Below are 18,122 nucleotides of genomic sequence, written 5' to 3' on the forward strand. Positions count from 1 at the left end.
CTGACTTGTACCTAGGCTAGCACACTATGATTTTATGAAAGGTTTGTTGTTAATTATCTGCTCACCAATGCACCTTTTGGGAGGGACCAGAGAATAAGTAGTAGGGGTAGGGAAGAATGCCTGTTTATGTCTTTAATAGCTTACAGCCATCCTGATGCTTCTATTTAGTTCTATTTTAACACTTCTTAAGCTTTGTATACTTAGTTGGATGTTTAAGTATTTTCAGAAGTTACTCAGAAATCCCCCACTGAGGGATGAAGCAGGAATGTCAAAGGATTTAGTAGTGTAGTGAAATCTTATTATTGAAGTGTTTTATGTAAGGAAGTCTTTTAACCTTGTTTTCAATTGGTAGCTGTTCCAGGTAGAGAGTCTGGCTCGAGAAGCCTCTGCTGGTGTGCTAAAGGACCTAATGCATGGTCTTATTACATTAATGCTGGATTCTCGAGTTGAAGACCTCGAGGAGGGTGAGCAGGTCATCCGATCGGTCAATCTCTTGGTATTGAGGGTTCTTGAAAAGTCTGACCAGACCAACATTTTGAGGTATGTTGTTCAAAAAAAAAATCATGACTTAGTAGTCATTCCATCTATTCTTCTGTGTTCCTTGAATGAATGATTATGTTCATTAGTCATGTTGTAAACAAAGAACGATCTCTATAAGATTGTTTAGCTAATAATAAAGAATTATCAGTGGTCATTAGTGGTAATTGTAGCTTGTCTGCATAGTCTGTGCAGCTGAAGGCAGGCTAAGCAAACTAGCTTGGTGTGGTTGTATACATTTCGTATTTCAGCAGACTGTCTCTTAATTGCTTCTGAAGTGCTGTGAAGAGAGAGCTCTTATATGGCATGATGTGAACAACTGGAGTAGTCTCTGGTGTAATGCTGTGTTGAGAAACTAGTCATTTTGTGTAGTGCTGTCCCATGTAATTCAACTCTAAACTTAATCCTTCTAGTGCTCTGCTTCTTTTACTTCAAGACAGTCTGCTAGCAACAGCCAGCTCTCCTAAGTTTTCAGAACTTGTCATGAAGGTGAGCCTCTAATAGCGGTTTTGAACTCTGAAATGCCTGGTTATGAATCAGCAATGTAGCTTTAAAGAACAGATAGTTTATTAAAAAAAAAAAAAGTGATAACTGGAAGTATTTATTAAATGTTTAACTCAATGACTTCATTCTCTCTACTGAGAGAAAGCTTAACACCTGCTAGTAGTTTACAGAAGATCATACTTGCTTATACATGCTCCACAGAGGGAGATACAGTCACCTGCTCGACCTGTTTTCTTAGGCACACTAGTGTACTGTGCATTCAAACAATCCCAGGCTGAAACTGGCTTATATATCTTACAGCACCCTGCTATAACTGGCATAATGTAGTGAGAGCTTCAGCATTTTTAATAAGGTTAAACCTGAGGGCATCATGTTGTGTTCAGGTGTACTTGGCTTCTTTGCTTTATTTGCTGAAACTTCTTCACACAAAATGCCATCTCTTGTTATTGGTGGTAAAGTCAGTACTACTACATACAGTTTTATGCATCACTTCTAAAGAAAGATCTGAATAGAGGGCTGCTAATGAGAGACCATACGTACCAATAATTTTAACAGACACACAAGCTATGTATGTCAATGTATGTCACAGCAAAGTGAAACAACTCAAAGATAGTTTTGTGTAATCTGGCCTTAAATATTTAAATATTCCTTCCTGGAGTTGTCTTGCTGTAAGTCAACCTGTCATTCCAGTGTCTGTGGAGAATGGTGCGTCTTCTGCCAGAAACCATTAACAGCATCAATCTGGATCGGATTCTACTGGATATCCACATTTTTATGAAGGTCTTTCCCAAAGAGAAGCTGAAGCAGTGTAAGAGTGAGTTTCCTATAAGGACATTGAAGACTCTGCTTCACACCCTGTGCAAGCTGAAAGGGCCCAAGGTCAGACCTGGCATCAGTCATGTACTTCTTTGAATTGATTTGTTCACGTACTTTGTAAAGCTACTGCCTCTTTTTCTTTAGATCTTAGATCACCTAACGATGATAGAAAACAAAAACGAATCTGAGCTGGAGGCTCACCTGTGTAGAGTAATGAAGCATTCCATGGACCAGACTGGAAGCAAAGCTGATAAAGATACAGAAAAGGGGGCTTCTCGCATAGTAAGTAATAGAAATATGTTGTGTGGCAATTTATTCAGAAAACAAGCTTCAATTAGTAGTGGAGTAAGGATTATTCTTCCCACATGCAGGTGGCTTTGTAAATAATCTCTTATTTCTATGGCTGTTTTAGAAATTTGCAGTATTTCTAGTATTACCTAAATATTGTGTATATGTGCCAGGGTAAGATGGTCTTCTGAGACATTGGTGTGTGCAGCACGGGCTTTATACTGCTTGCTAAAGCACTTCATCTACTAAGAGTTAACCATATCCAAACCAGATCTTAAATGCTGGCCTCTCAGAAGCATGCTTACAACTTGGTAATGTCTGTATACTTCTCTGTAGCTGTGATTATATAGAACTCTTGTAAAGGTTTTCTTTGGTGGTTTTTTTTTTTATTTTTGAAGTTCTGTATCCAGCTAACAAACAGGTCTGATGAGGGTACTGTGGGTTTGTCTGAACTTCCCTTCATTTTTAAGAGAAGACTGTATAACCCACTTCGCTTAGATAGAAGTTTCCCTTTATTTCTTTAGGAAGAAAAAGCTTCAAAAGCCAAAGTGAATGATATTTTGGCAGAAATATTTAAGAAGATTGGCTCCAAGGAGAACACCAAGGAGGTAAGAGCTCTCTTCCTGTGGAGAAGAAAGCATGATGCAATAGAATAGTGTATGCAGCCTTCGTAGTAATACACAGAAACTCTTCCCTCCCAGGGTTTGGCAGAGCTGTATGAATACAAAAAGAAATATTCTGATGCAGATATTGAGCCCTTCCTGAAAAACTCATCTCAGTTCTTCCAGAGCTACGTGGAAAGAGGCCTCCGGCTCATAGAAACGGAAAGGGAGGGGAAAGGACGCATTGCTTCTTCTACAGGTACATGTTACAGCAACAGGGTTGATTTATAAGAAGCACTTGCATGTGTCACATTTTAAACGTCTCCAGATACGGTTTTTTTAATAGGATTCCAAAGTAATTCACATATTCTTAGTGCTTGTGTTAAGTATGGTTTGCATGGTAGAAGTTCTTTGTTTACAAGGAAGTTGTTATAACTGTCATCGCATTAAGTGAGGAAATATCTGAAAGGTGCTTGATATACAAGTTCTTTTAAGTTCTGCCCTGTACTGTGGGACAAGCATTATCTGTGCTTCATGTTTCTGGTGTCAGGAGTTTTTACTTAAAAGTATACAAGCTGTTTTATGAACAGCAACAGCTGTCAGGTTTGCCTTTAACTTTCTGCTTTTAAGCAGCATAGTAGTTTTGTGGTTTTGTTTTGTTTTGTTTTGTTTTTTTTTGCTGATGTTGTCCAGCAAAGCTACCTTTAATTTGTTTCTTTTTTTCAGGTGCTTAACTGTGTCCTGTGTGATTGCTTTTTTTTAGCCTTTCTCATGCTACTGTTTGTTCTTCTATCTGTATATTGTAAATTACATTCAGAAGAGGGTTTATTTTAGCACCTCTTAAATCTATCTGACTAGATATAAGGCAGAACTTCCTGTTTATCTAAAACTCTGTACAGCCAAGAAATGTTGATTGAGCAGTAAATGCTTTCAAACTGGACTCCAGTTTTCTTCCCCCAACTATAATAGTTGGAGATAATGAAAGCTGTTGTTCTGTCTTGCAAGCTATGCTTAACTGTAATTCTCCATAAATCTTTTTTAAACACCCTTGCAGTAAACTAATGAACACTGTTCAAAGTAATTCTTACAACTTGCCATTCATTTCAGAATGGAAGAAGTTTCTTTCATAATGTATAATCCTTCCCTGGTCTTCTAGTAGAGAGGTTTTGAACACCATGTAACATTCCTTTTGGACATCGCTGTTTCAGGCTGAACTGGATTTTGCAGTAGTTTCAAGTTACCTGAACAAGAAGTAAAGAGGATTTAGTGGTGAGGTCTGACTGAGTACTACAGAGTGTAGCAAAAGATGGAAAGCTCCAAATATTTCCTATCCTGCCAGTGTAATTGTTATGTTCCCTCTGTTGTCTACCTTTGATTTGCATCAGCATCTGTGTCCCCATCCTGCATGTGTATACACTGACCCTTCTTTTGACAACTGTTAGCATCATTGCTACTTCTGGACCTGCTCTACTACTGCTTTATGTCTTTATTTCTTTTACTGTTTTCTTTGAAAGAGTGAAAACTGAAAATTACCTGACAGGCATGAAAGAGCCAATATTCCTATCCTAGCAAATGCACATAATTTGGTTGTTTGATTCTTTATCTCTTGCATCTCATTTGAAGCAATAGAGTAAGAGGCTTATTTTTGAGGTTTTTAATCTTTTTTTTTTTTCCTCTTGTTTTTATTACACTTCTTCTTTCCAGGAATTTCTCCTCAGGTGGAAGAAACGTGTGTTCCTGTTTCTACCCACACTGTATCTTCATCTATAGGAAACACAAATGGGGAGGAAGTGGGGCCTTCAGTTTACTTGGAACGATTAAAAATCCTCAGGCAACGTTGTGGCCTTGACAATGCAAAGGTATCGTATTGACAACGCTTGGAAATCCTGTGGGATTGTACCTCATTTACCTACGTTTATCTTTATGAGGATTCAAATATTGGCTCCGCTGCGCCTAAGAGAAATTCGCCTCAGAATCTAGATTTGCTCTGAGGCTCAAAGTGTCAGGGATATAGTGTGACTTCTTAATGCAAATGGTTGGACTTGTTCCTTTGTGTTCGTACTGACATCAAGTTAATCATTCGCTGCTTAAATTATAAGAACTGAGTGCTGTAGCTAGCTTTGCACAGTTCTGACTTTGGCGCCTGACTTTAATAGCGCTGGTGATCTAGAGCAATACTGTTCCTTTCCTTTCTTCTGTTTTCAGTGCCTTTTATAAAAACGAAAAGCCATTAACTGTGTTTTGTACTTAAACCACTTTTGCCGTTGTCTGTCTTAACATTCACATTTCTTCACCATAGCAGGAAGACAGAGCACCTCTGACATCTCTGCTCTCTAAACCAGCAGTCCCTACAGTTGCCTCCTCTACTGATATGCTTCATAGTAAGCTCTCCCAGCTCCGTGAGTCACGAGAACAGTACCAACATCTGGATCTGGACTCCAATCAGACTCATTCTTCTGGCATTGGAACTACCACAGCTTCATCCTCTTCTGCAGCAGCTAATATTGATGACTTGAAAAAAAGATTGGAGAGAATAAAAAGCAGTCGCAAATAGAGAGGCAGCATCACGGTTGCTGTCTTCAGCTTTAGTTTACTAAACTAGAAGTCTTCATAGTTAAGTGGCCTCGTTTAGGCCTGATGTATACAAACTGGTTTATGTATAATACAGTGGATTTTGGAGGGACTGGGTCATTGTGGCACAAGTATTTGTACATAATCTGCTTCGCAGTGAGCATCTCTTGACAATAGAAGGCTGTCTGTGTATTAGTTTTAGTGTACAGACCTGTAAACAACCATCCTCTTGCTCAGACTAGTTTCTCATAACTTTTTTTATTTGTAATGTCTTTAAGACCTTTTTTCCTAGTTCTTAACTCTTAGAAAGTCTTTAGTGATTTCACTTTTAATTTTGTGAATTCTTCTCCATGTAATCCTTGAACTGTTGATTCTATATGGACACATGGCATGAAGTAACTAATTTAAGTGTCTTTTGTAAATAAAGTTTGCATTAACTATACCAGTCTTTATAGGAACAGCAGTGACTGCTGGTGAGAGAAGTTGCTGTCTATTCCTGAATGTTAGTGACTGGGCATCTAGAAATTGAACTAAGCTATTCTTGAAATGAACCTAAAGCTTGGATATTTTATAGGGAAGATGAGTGAATATATTATCTCTGGGTTGCAATCCTGAGACTTTGCACTCTTCTATAAGCAGTAGTGTATTTTTTTTCCATGTACTTGCTGTTTTTTGTTTTGGACTATGGTTTCCGTAAGTTGCAAGTAAGTCGAGAATATTTTGTTTGCTGACATGCTTATTTTAAATTACTAATCCTTGTATTGCCTCTACCTGGATGAAGCATAGTCCCTTCTGTGTATAAATGCTTTCTCTTTGAGGGAGTGTGCTGCTGTTGATAAGAAATAGATTAGCAGTGATGTACAGTCAGTGGCCTCATTTATCCTGAACTCGTTTGATTAAGTGGTCTTCCTAATGGAGTTTTCAAATGCAAGTAGACCACAGCACCATATTCAGTTGCACTTAAACATCTAATGTTAGCAAACCCTCCTGTGTCGTATGACTAGAAAACGCCTACTAGTGCTAGTCTTCAGAAGCTGTAGTCAACTGCTTTTTGAGTGAGGAGCGTATTCTGAGTAGCCTTCTTCAGAAGCAGCAAGTATGAAAGCTTAAAGACCTACACTGTGTAGCCTTCCTAGCCCTTTCATCTCTCAGGAGGTGATGTTTTCACTTTGCTCCTTCACTGCCTGTGTGAGCTGGTTGTGAAGCATAAATTGCACATCTGCTCCAGAGCTAGAACAGAGCTATTGAAGAGTTGGACAGGCAGGCTTAAAGCAGAGTTTGTTACTCTGGGTTCTAATCTTGGCTCCATGTAACTGCTGCTTTTGTTGTTTGCTCTGGGGACCACGGGAGTCTCAGCATTTGGGCTGTAGCTGAATTGATCTTGCCCGATTACAGTGAAAACTTGGTTTTAAATCAGTACGTGTACAACAGGTCTGTGCCAGAGCTGCTGCAAATGGCTGCAGTTTTCCTTTTACAAGACCCCTGGCTGGGGTTACAGTGGATCTGTAATACTGCTTGGTGCCTGTGGTGAGTTGATGCACTGTGATAGCAGGTGACTTGTGAGCAGTCTTCATCCTGTGTTAACTAACAAGATGCCCTTCATTGCTTCACACTGCTTTGATTCAGTAGTTGCGGTCTCCTGTGCTGACCCGAAGTGGTCATGCCCTCTTATTTAACAGGCCTAAATGGCAAGAGGAAGTTTTGGCCATTGTTGATGAGTGCAGAAGTTTTGTGCACTTGGGGCTGTTGGCAAATAGTTGTTTGGATGTCATTGGAGTTACTGCCACTACCTCTCAGTTACCAGCTGCTTTTTTGAAACAATTACTAACATATAAATGAATCCATATTTTTATTTACTGTACCCTGTCTAATAGACATTCTGAAGAGCTGTTTGTTAATTAGTTCAGGATGTTAAAGTGGCAGTGCCTGCAAACTTGCATACTACTATTTTAAACAACTATTTTAGACTTAAAACTGATTTGGAAGTGAAGTACAGGAATAATGAGTAGAAGAAGGTATAGTTGTTTACTATGAATGAGTTTTTTGCCCTGTGTCTTTGTAGTGTTTGGTTGGACTCAATATCCTGGGAGTTCTAAGCTAAAACTTGTGCACATAAATTAATAAAGCCTAATCTTTAGCCCAGAAAATATTTAAATAATATTAAACTGAATTTTAAAAATGATTCCTCTGTATTGTTTGTAATAAGTCTGCTTTAACAGTGGCTTACTCCAGAAGTTATATGGTCCTGGTTCTCCATAAGTCCTCCAGGTTTCTCTCAAATTATAGCTGTGAATAGGCTGAGGCTATAAAATTCAAGCATTAAGAGGGCTAAGAATTTTCATTTTTCAATGCCTGTGGTTATCAGTGACTTGAAACAGGTGTGGAACTTGAGCATTTGAGGTTGGTTTTCTGAGATACCTTTGGAGAGGTTGTTTTTGTACTTTTGTTGGGCAGTCAAAACGGGCTGTCCTCAGTTGATTCCTAAATAAGCCAATTTCAATAAGGTAGCAAAACACAGTAACTGATTAATAACTTCATTTATTTCCAACAAATTTTGGATAGTTGTCTCTATCATCTTTTTTCCAAGCCGTTCTCCTTTAATACTCCATTTGAAGCAGAAGCAACTTTATCTATTGCCTGTTTCTGTAACTTAATGGCACTGTGAAGGATGAGGGATTTGAGAATGTGACGTTTTGGGAACCAAAGATAGCTTCCAAATCTCTCATTACTTTTGAGAGAAAATTGGTCTGAACAGATGGGCTAGTCTATATAATACATGTTTACTACTGTACTTCTTTCATGAATACTGGAGCAAAGACACAGAAGTGGGGCTTCTTTTAAGGATGAATCCTAAGCAGTTTTATAGGAACAAAATAGGTACAGTGCCAGATGCTGCCTTTGGAAGACCTTAAACTGTGTGTGTACAAATTGTTTCCTTCTGAATCTAGTTACGCCAGCAGAAAATACACTTCCAGGTCCCAGCAGTAATTGCCGTATAGAAAGTTAATGCTATGCAGAAATGCATGTGTTGCTTCATCTGTTCAAACCCCTGTTTCTGTACGTGATTAGTTACACGTAGATGACATCTCTAACTTCAGACACTAACTTTATAAGGAGCAGTTCTGGTATTTTGTTGCTGCTGTTGTGGCTGAGAACAATGTTGGTCTTGGCAACAAAGGCTACAGTTGCTTTATTCTTGAAGTGGCATTTTGAATAATGCTACAGTTCCTGTAAGGCGGTAGGTATCTCCAGGTTGTTACCATTTCAGATTTCTAGAACAGAAAATGAATTCAATGGAAGGGGGGAATGGACAGTGTCCAAGGGAGGTCTTGCTTACTGTGACTTAAGTCCATCATCTGAAGTCTGAAATCTGTTGATTGTTATTGCTGATAGAGTGGAGAAGAACATTTGAAGGGCAACATCTTAACTAGCAGTACTGCTAGTGCTGTTGTGTGATGCTCCTAGCTATTGTGCTGGCATGGGTTCAGGTGCTGTTCAGCTTAGCATGAACACGAGGAAGAAGATAGTTGAGAATTTTTATTTTCAGGGAAGAACACGTTCCTTTGTCAAGTTGCAGGGATTTACCTCCTACTTCAAGATTTTTCAATGTGTATGTTTTTAAGAAGTGGAATATTGTAGCAGAACTGAGAACAAGCAAGGGAAGCTCTTCTATCCTTGTTTTTCAATGGTTTTTCGCATCCATTTTTTCAGGCGGAATACGTGAGTATAAAATCCATATTTGCCATCTCGGTCACAGCCTTCTCCCCATGAAACTATTCCCACTTGATACCAACGGTTGTCATCTGGGTTCTAAAGCAAAGAAAAATGGAATTAGCACAAGAACAAGAGATTTTCAGATCTAGGACTTGTTTTCCACAGCCTTTTTGCATCATGGATACCACTTTGAAATTTAAAGCGGTATCTACTAGATAACAGCTTGTTGGCATAGCTTTGTCTTCACTCTTAAACCTCTAAGTGGGAATTGGCCAGCACTTAGAAATTCTGCAGCCAATCTCTGTATTTGCAAGAAACAGTAAAGAAATTGAGCTAGACAACTGCAGGATGCATCTTATTGGATCAGCTCAGGTTTCAGATGAATTTGCTTCAGCCACTCAGCAGTTTTCATCTCTACTGCTGTTTTTTTCAGGCAATTATACAACTTCAGCATCACACAAACCCAGCTCTGTGTCTTTGAGCTTGTTGAACATACCTTCATCACAAACGGCCCCCCACTGTCCCCTTCACAAGCATCTCCTCTCTTTGAGTCTTCAGGACTGTAACCTACAGGCAACAGGAGAGTTAGACATTTGGCTATGGGAGAGTGGTGGTCTTTCCTTGAAGCATTGCTTCATGATGTCTCAGACCCCCTGTTTACTGCTTCTACAAACTCTGGACTTAAATGATTTTTTCTTAATTTAATATTTCTGTAACAGCTATCTCTGCTGTCTTTGCAACATTACTGATTTTGCTGTACTCAGCCACCCTGTTTCTTATCAGAATTGCCATTGGTCAGCTGCTGTTTGCAGCTATAGCTTCAGCTGCTGTACCTTTGTTTTACAGACTTCAGTGTGTGCAAGGTCCGTGCACTCTCTTTCGTATTGACTAGAGAAAAATGATCTTCCTCATTTTTACTTGCATGTCTGTCTGTAGGCTCTGCTCTTTATCCAGCTGGATGTTTATTTTAGACTTGCTATAAAGACAGGTTTCGTTGTCATGTCTGCTGAACACATGCGTTCCTCCTGTCATGCAAGGTTCCTTTTTGCTGCCCTATGTCTTCATCTCAGCTATTTTTTCAAAAATGCTTTTTTAGGAGAAGAAACAATAGGAACACTGTATTGATGGGGTGCTTGTGAAATTGGCTTCTATCCTGTCTCAAGCACATTGTTAGATGCAAACAGCACAAACTCAGCCTAATACTTGTTGACATGCCTGTAGGAATTAGAAATACAGCAATAGCAAGAAGGATTAATCTAGCACATAAATCTTTAGTGTGTTTATATCTTGGACACTGTCTCTTCTAGTGCTAGAGGAGGTTTAAGAAGGTGCAATAAAGATTATCAGAAGTACAGAATGCCTTCTATAGTAGGAAAAAAAAATGAAAAGTGCTCTTACTGCTCTTTCAAAAGCTTGAAAGAGAAATTACAAAGCTATAAGATCCGTAAAATAGCCTGTAACATCAAGAAATATGAAGTTATTAACAGATTTATTCTAATTTATTGGTCAGGAAACTGACCAGAACATTGGGAATGACTTTATCCACACATGCTGTAATTAATCTGAGCGAGTCTGTTCCCAAGGAAGTTGTGGCATAGGATTAAAGAGGAGTTCAAACAGTTGAGGCAAGTTAGTAAAGAATGGATTGTTTGTCTACTGAGTATTACAATAGCTGGTTTGCAGTCAACGTAGAAAGCTGCTGAACTGCTTCTTATGCTGGCAAAAAGATTGTATTATGAGCACAGTTCTCACACAGCTGTTGCTGATAATCAGTGGAATTGTTCCATTAGGCTACTTAGTCTGACAGCGTAGTGTTAAAACCTTATTCCTAAATTCTGCTGCCTTTGTGTTGTCATCTGAAAGCTGGAAGAGTTGCTGTCATGGGAAAGTTTTCCTTTAGGAGGGCATTTGCAAGTTTATTGGAAGGAAACTCTGTAGCACAAATTCCAAGAGGAGTCCAGACCCCGTGTATTCAGTGGCAAGCTTTAACCTTATGCACCCAGGTGTACTTACCAGCGCAGAACATATTGTCAGTGACTTTAACCCTGGTGGATGCCTTGCAGGTGTTCTGGTCTACAATAGGTAGATTGAGCTGTTGCAGAACTGTTGGCAGGTTTTCTGGGGTAGTGGCCCACGTTTCTTTCAGATTTCCCCAGCCAGTTACCCGCCCTTTGAATCCTGCCAGCATCAACCTGTGGAAAGAAATAAGATTATAACATATATACTATATCTCTTGTAACAGCTTTCTGTTGCCAGACTCCTTCACTGTAAGTAGCACAAACAGGCATCTTTCTTATCGTCTTCCATGATGACCTGAAGGATGTTGCAGTCTGTATTTCTGAGACTGAGGCAACAGCCACCTCACCTCTGCACAAGCTCCTTGGTTGGCAAGCAGACAGGATGGATGTAGTCGCTGAAGATGACCGGTCGCTTCAGGTGCAGGAGTGCAATATCTCGGTCCATGTTCTCTTTCCAGTTGTACTTGGGATGGATGATGATTTTATCCAACAGAACAATTTTCTCTTTATTCTTTTCATATCTGAAATAGTTGTAAAGGAAAGAACTCACTGTACAGTAGCAAGTGAGAGTCTCTGGGGGCTGATGACTTTCTCAGGTGCTTTGTCCCCTCTGGATGATGGAGTGCACCTTCAGCCTTTCTGTTCTCCCTCTCACTTCAACCTTTGGGATCAGGAAGCACAGCATATATAGCTCCGTTAAATCCCACCAGTGGGAGGCCTTTGCCATTAGTTTGCATATTTCTGTGTACTTCCTTGGATACTGATTTTTATCCAAACCTCATTATATCTCACTACTTCAAGGGCAAAACTAGTTCACTCTTGCTTAGACTAGGCTCTTACTTTGCCCTGAAATGCTTGCCAATCCGCACCAAAATGTCATTTGTGGTCAAGTTCTTCTCCCAGGGTGGATAAAGAAGGCAATGAGCAGCAGTCAAGACCCAGCTGTTACTGATGAGGCTGGCACCACACAGCAGCTCTTGAGGACTCTTTTTGTAGAGCATCACCTGCCTTAGACACAAGGAAAGAGGAAAGCTTAAGGACTGAAGTCTTGGCTGGACGCGTGTGTCTTCATGTTATCAGGGAGAGTGGGATTTGCAGTAAGCACGGAAGCACATTGTGCTGTATTGATAAAAAGGAAGATGGCTTTATTGAAAATATATCTACCCTGGAGATGTGTAACTTACGTGATAGACAATTTGCCTTATTTTCTTCACTTGCAAAAATTTATCACATCTGTTCCAGCAAAGCTGGAACCATGGGCCACACCAGCACTCTTGCTTTCCCTGATGCTTGTATACTTAGCTCAAGAGGAGGAAAGTTTATTTCCAGCTATTTTTCTGCTGCTTTATCAACCACTTGGAGAATCTGTGATTAGAAATGATACCAGCTACATGCTAACTGGCAGATTGCCCTTTTATTTCCCCCTGCATGAAGTGGGTGGGAAGGGCAGAGAAGGGAGATAATACTTACCAGGGGGAACTTCCAACTTCTGCATCATTCCCATGTACAACTCTGCCTCCCATGTAGGAGTCCATCAGCTCCTTCTCACTTTGGTCTGTTATCTGTTTCTTTTCAAATAAAGGGCGAGTGCCACAGTCTGAAAAAATAGGCAGTCTGTTTTCATTATTCTGCCTGCTTCACAGCAGCACAGTTTTATCTGAAGTCAGCATGCTAAGTTAGAAGAGCCTAGGAAGAGAGTGCTTATTAGCTCCATAATTGTAACTAGAGTTTGACAGCTTGACTTCTGCTGCACCTTCAGGGAATTTAAGTGTCTCCCACCCCTGCTTTTGGCAGCTGTTGGTAAGCTGGTATTTCGGAGGCACAGTGGAATGCTCTGGAAGAAGAAATTGCAAATTCTCTGCACACTTATTACTCACCTGCTTCACCTTCACCAAAAGTTTTTTCATCAAAGAAGGTTTTGAACTCCTGAAAGACAGTACGTCCTGATATTTCCTCCAGCTGTTCATTCTCATCCTCTAGCGAGCTGTCTGAGAGAGACAAAGAGATGGACGTGGTAAAAAGCCTACTGCTGCTGTTTCTACATTTAAGTCAGTGTGGATGTTCATTTCCACACATAGTAGGAACAATGAAGGAATGGCATTTTAAAACAGTTGTTACTTTCATGTTCGTAATCCATCAGTGTGAGGCTTTAGTGAGAAAAGTACACCTGAGAGAGGTAATGGCTCTATGTACAGGTATGGTAGGTTAGTGCATGTGCTAGTTGGACAACTAGGACTTTCACATGCACTAACTCATACTAATCTAGTCACGTTTTGTTTTGTTTGTTTTTCCATTCCCTGACAAGTGTGCCTGCTCAAACCAATAAAGGCTTCTTACCGCAGTAATGCAGGTCACAGTATTCAAAGTATGGTGGCTCATCTGTTACACACCAGACACCCTCATCATCCGCATCAGGGTTCCGACAGTAGTTCTCCAGAAGCTTCACCTCTGGATTAATGGTTTTGCCTTGGAGCACTACTTTGGCCTTCTCTGAGGCCCATGGCAGGCACGTAGCCCCAGATACAGTGACCGAAAGCGTCCCTGTATAAAGCATGCCTTTCTCTGATTCACAAGGCTGTGCTGTGGTTGATGGTGTGACCCGAGGAGCGAATTCGACTGTTGTCCTTTCTTGACCTGGAAAGGCAGAAAATTGTGATTTAATCCATAGCTTTGTCCTAGAAAATACTTCTGTTAGCAAACAGTATTAGAACCAGTTTATTAAAGCACAGAGTTCCATTTATATTTGAGAGCTTCTGCTATGCTACCTCGTGAGTGGTGACCCTCAACAAAGTTGTAGTGTCAGATGTTATTTCTGGTATGCGAATGTGTGTGTAACTCGGTGATGTTTCCTTCCCACCCTCTTTTAATTTTTAAGACACAGGTCCTCTATTCCATGTGTCCTCTATTGTATAAGCAGCCTCCTCGCTAATTCTTTTCCCTTTCTTAGGGTCAGTCTTACTGCTAAGTTCCTTGCTGGTGAAAAGCTGGGATGTAGTGCTGAGACATACCACATACTGGAATGGGGCACTCCTCCCGTTCCACCGTTGGGTCTCGTGTGTAGCACCACGGACCTTTTGAGTTGTTGTCTGGGTTCCTGCAGTAGTTCTCAGTGAGGTCAGGATAATTGGATGCATTAAATCTGTGAGGAAAGGGTGGTTAGGCTAGGAAGGAGAGACACCCTGGAGAACCCTTTAGGGGAAAGCAAGAGATGAACTTACTTAGGTATATGTGGATATTTGCTTGTCCACACTTGACATTCGATGCCTGATTTGGTGTAGTTAATTGTCCCCCGGTAGTTCTGGCCCAGATTAACAGCACAGTTGCCTGCCAAAATCCCAAAACAGGTGAGCCTGAGTTGGTGGAAATGGATGTAACATTTCTCAAAGTCAGAAGTACCACAGGTGCCTTTAACTTTTGGATGTGTGTGAGCCTGCACAAGCATAGGTGTTCTTTTTACAAGATGGGAAGAGCACATCGCTTGAACTTGCTTTGCCTCATCAGAGGGAGCTCTGCCTGAGGCTCTGTGCTTTGCTTTGGCTGTAAGGCACAGACCAGAGCAGCACTGAGAGTCCAGTCTAACCCAGAGCTATATTTAAGGCCGCGTTACTTTGTCACAGGAAAAGCGTACCTACCCTATGCCATTTCAATGGAGCAGTAAGGCAGTTTGTAAAATGGGTAGTGGGGAAATAAAGAGGGAGAAAGAAATTTAAACTCTTCTCATGATATTTTTCTTTCTAATTAGATGACCTTGCCAATTTCAGATTTTTTTTTTTCCTTCTGAAATCTGCAGGAAGCACATTCATAGCATTCAAAATATCTGAGAGCTTAAGTTCTACATGAATTTCTTACCTTCTAGACAAGCATCCAGAGTTGTCCTAGGCATTTTTATGCCCTGACATACTTGTAAAATAAGAAGAAAGAAGCACGTTATATGAGAGAATCTAAATAAGCATCATGGTTTGAATCAGTTCATCATTTAGGGACAAAACACAAGCACTTTTTCCTGGAGAGTGAGCTGTCTTAAGAGGGTAGGGAGCCATTTCTCCAGGAAGGGTTACTGAGGAACTTGAAACAACCTACCTTGGTATTTTGCCCAAAATGCATCCTGTAAAAACAAACAAGAAAAAAAACCACCATAAATATCAAGGAGTAGAGATGCAGTACATCAGACCTTGGCTGCTGCAATTCAAACAAGCAGAATGCCTCATTGCAGTAAGTGGAACAAATTAAACTAGCTCTGTTTGTATTAAGTACTAGGGATTCTAATAAAGCAGAAAGTCTGATATAAAACCACATTCCCACTCATCAGACTCAGGATTCAAGTCATTTTTCAGCTCTGCTCTGATAAGCAAGTTTTTGCTTTGCTTTGCCTTATGTCCCATGCCAGCAAAACACAATACCATAATACAGCAAAGTTCCTGTGATAAATTAACCTAATGTCTGCAGGTTTCTGCACCATCCTCTGAAGGTCATTTTGATTGTTAATCTGTGCTGAGCTTCCACCTTGCCTTTGTCTTCTCTATATTGACCTAGAACAGGCAGGATGCACCAATGTTTTTTATTGCTTCTAACAAATGTGGAGATGCAAACACAGACAATTGGTTATGTGCAGAAACATTTGCTGTCCTTGTTCAGCTGTTAATCAAGTAATTGATCATCTCCAGGAGAGGCTCAGGCTACTTGCTGTGGATTTGCAACTAATGAGACTAACAGAAGGGACTACAATCCCTCCAAAAAAACACCAGAGATGCTTACAGCAGTTCTTCCTCGTCAACCTGCAGAGGAAGTAATGCAGCACAGAAGTCCAAAGAATTTAACCTGAAATTTCTAAAAGTCATTTGCAAGTATTGCTCAGTTCCTCGCATCTGCATCTCTCCCGTGCAGCCTGAGAGTGATGGCTTTAGAAATAGTTTGTAGAGCTTTTATCATTCTGGCTTAAACTCCTGACTGATAATGCTTATTATTTTATACTCAGGTGTGGAATTATCACTGGCTTGGGGCTAGGAGTATTTTACAACAGGATGGAGAAAAAAAAAAAGATTAGCTGAGTGAGTAAGTCTGGAAGCCAGAAAATTGATACGCTGTGCCAGAGTTTCATCTCAACAGGGCTTGAGGCGTCTGTGCTCAGAATTTGTTTGCAAAGTCAGCTGTTCTTTGGGTGTCTGGGACTGCAGCTATTCGAATGTGTGTGGCACCATACTGAACTAGGTGAAGGTGAAATTCTTATCTAGTGGTTGAGGGAAGGCTCTCTTTTATTTCACTTCACGCTTGAAATAGAGAGAGGAAAAGGGACTTGAGATTTGCAGTGCATTTCCAGGAGTGCTGTAGGAGGGAATTTCCCTGAGGATATCTAGTCTCTCCCTAGGTGACAGGCACAATAGCTTTGCCTTCGTAGCACAAAATTGCGTGTTAAGACCCCAGCCCCTGGCTGTGTGTGACCCACAGGTCTCACTGCAGGAGCTGGCTGCAGGACACCGATGTGGCCTGTGACGTACCGTGTCAACAGTGGATTCAAGGGCTTCAAAGGCCTCCTCGTAATTGCATGTCTCCTCCAGGCACTCTCGCTCCAGGTTTCCTTTAATCATCTCTTCCAGAAATCCCTTGTTGGCACGTCGTGGACGCTTGAGCAGTGACAGTGCCTGCCCCTTTTCCAGGAAAACTACCGAGTCAGAACACTGCCAGTCAAAGGGATGCTCATGGTGGGAGGGTCCCTGTGTCTCCTCTTGAAGTTTTCACTCAGCTGGCGTAATGCTCCCACAGCCCAGCCTCCCCAGTTCACCGTACAGAGAAGGGAAGCCTTGTCAAGGACCTGTGAGGTTCACAGCTGGTGATCACAGCAGTCTCACTATAATTCATCTGTCAGGATTGGCTTCATCCAGGTCACAGAAGTGACAATAATCTTCTGCTATCCTTGGCAAAGCTGCTCTGCTAATTCACTTGTTTGCTTGGAGCTTGCTACTGCTGTCTGCCAACCACTGAATTTCTGTCTTGCCAATTTCAGGCTACTGCAATAGGCATAGGTAAATTCCATCTTCATCTTCACAGGCCCTGATCTGAGACCTATGACAGGTCTTGCCCCATACAGCAGTGGGTTAGAAAGGACCTGAACTCACATTAAGAATAAGTAGATGAAGTAGAGGCTCTAGTAAAAGAAAAGGAGCAGTAAGCAGGAAGGCTGCATACTGTATATGACCTAAACTTTAGATAAAGGATAGCTGGAGAGGGAATGCAGAGTTGCAGCCAGTGGGGTCAACTAAGGAGCTAACAAGACCCACAGTTGCTTGTTCTGAGCCACATTCTCCTTCTCCACCATCAGTCAGGTGACCTATGAAATCCACTGAGCTGTTGTCACCAGCTTTCCCTGCCAGCTGCTGGGTGCCACTGCATCCTTTTGGGCAGGGAAGCAATATGCTCTCTCTGCTCTCTGCACCCTTTCGCTCCCAGCTACAGGCTTCTAGAATCTCCTTCTGCATTACCTGGAAAATCTTCCACAGGCTTTACCACTAAAGGAATTAAGCCCATCCTCCTTCCTTAATCACCCACTGGTACTGCCCATCTCCCTGTGTTCTTACCTTCGTCATGGCTCAAGATGGGGTGCAGAAGGCTGAAAAGGAGCAGGCCCTGCAGCATAGTGGTTTTGCTGTGCTGCGCCATGCTGTACAGCCCTGGCTGCAGAGGAAATGCAAAGGAATCAGAATAAGTGGAGTCACAGCCCTGCTGGGTTAATATTAAACCAGAATGAAGAAACAGGACTCCAGAGGTCATGGTGTGTCAGGGACAGCGGGACTGAGGCTCCTCTTATCCCTTTTCTCTTGGCATCTTTCCCTCCCTTTGGGGCATTTTCATTTTCATACTTAATTAGTAGAAACCAAACCAAATGCCTTTAGATATCCCGCCACACTCTGGACTAAAATTAGCATCTCACTGTATAACATGGCATAAGGATTAAGAGGATAAGTTTGTCCCAGGGCATAGGGAGAGCTTGGGCCAGCAGGGAAGTCTCTGCCAGCTGCCCCAACCCGAGCAGCTCGCTACTGCTCCCTGTGTCAACCTGCTCTCCCGCAGCTCTTGG

General features: G+C 41.3%; 2 protein-coding genes across 6 annotated transcripts in view; one reads left to right on the forward strand and one right to left on the reverse strand.

Moving 5' to 3' along the window:
• CKAP5 (cytoskeleton associated protein 5) overlaps positions 1 to 5,927 on the forward strand; it is a 46,321-nt gene extending 40,394 nt beyond the window's left edge. For 4 of the 5 annotated variants that reach the window (XM_042815119.1, XM_042815123.1, XM_042815121.1 and 1 more), the window contains 8 exons: positions 353 to 540; positions 951 to 1,026; positions 1,732 to 1,920; positions 2,002 to 2,139; positions 2,670 to 2,753; positions 2,847 to 3,006; positions 4,452 to 4,606; positions 5,047 to 5,927. In XM_042815119.1, coding sequence (XP_042671053.1) covers positions 353 to 540; positions 951 to 1,026; positions 1,732 to 1,920; positions 2,002 to 2,139; positions 2,670 to 2,753; positions 2,847 to 3,006; positions 4,452 to 4,606; positions 5,047 to 5,301 — 1,245 coding nt within the window. In that variant the 3' untranslated portion in view covers positions 5,302 to 5,927. The remainder of the gene's footprint in view (positions 1 to 352; positions 541 to 950; positions 1,027 to 1,731; positions 1,921 to 2,001; positions 2,140 to 2,669; positions 2,754 to 2,846; positions 3,007 to 4,451; positions 4,607 to 5,046) is intronic. The other variant, XM_042815122.1, reaches the window with a different exon arrangement.
• Positions 5,928 to 7,840: 1,913 nt separating this feature from the next.
• F2 (coagulation factor II, thrombin) lies at positions 7,841 to 17,747 on the reverse strand. Its single transcript, XM_042815125.1, has 14 exons — positions 17,623 to 17,747; positions 16,546 to 16,709; positions 15,131 to 15,155; positions 14,900 to 14,950; positions 14,269 to 14,374; positions 14,059 to 14,189; positions 13,388 to 13,684; positions 12,928 to 13,038; positions 12,521 to 12,647; positions 11,891 to 12,058; positions 11,398 to 11,571; positions 11,046 to 11,224; positions 9,529 to 9,599; positions 7,841 to 9,128 (listed from the first exon to the last, which is right to left on the reverse strand). Exons 1-14 carry the CDS (start codon positions 17,702 to 17,704, stop codon positions 8,988 to 8,990), a joined length of 1,827 nt encoding a protein of 608 aa, XP_042671059.1. The 5' UTR covers positions 17,705 to 17,747; the 3' UTR covers positions 7,841 to 8,987.
• Positions 17,748 to 18,122: the final 375 nt, after the last annotated feature.

Source organism: Centrocercus urophasianus, unplaced genomic scaffold (genome assembly GCF_019232065.1).
Source record: "Centrocercus urophasianus isolate 14NV4802_14NV808 unplaced genomic scaffold, USGS_Curo_1.0 seq_14, whole genome shotgun sequence".
NCBI classification, from domain to species: Eukaryota; Metazoa; Chordata; class Aves; order Galliformes; family Phasianidae; genus Centrocercus; species Centrocercus urophasianus.

Bases quoted from the DNA above. Each gene is read 5' to 3' on its own strand.
- F2 (XM_042815125.1), bottom strand. From the start codon at position 17,704: ATGGCGCAGCACAGCAAAACCACTATGCTGCAGGGCCTGCTCCTTTTC. The intron at 14,951-15,130 runs GTAGGTTGTTTC...TTATTTTACAAG, and splicing joins ATTTTGGGCAAAATACCAAG to TATGTCAGGGCATAAAAATG. The intron at 11,225-11,397 runs GTGAGGTGGCTG...TTCTTTCCACAG, and splicing joins ACCAAGGAGCTTGTGCAGAG to GTTGATGCTGGCAGGATTCA.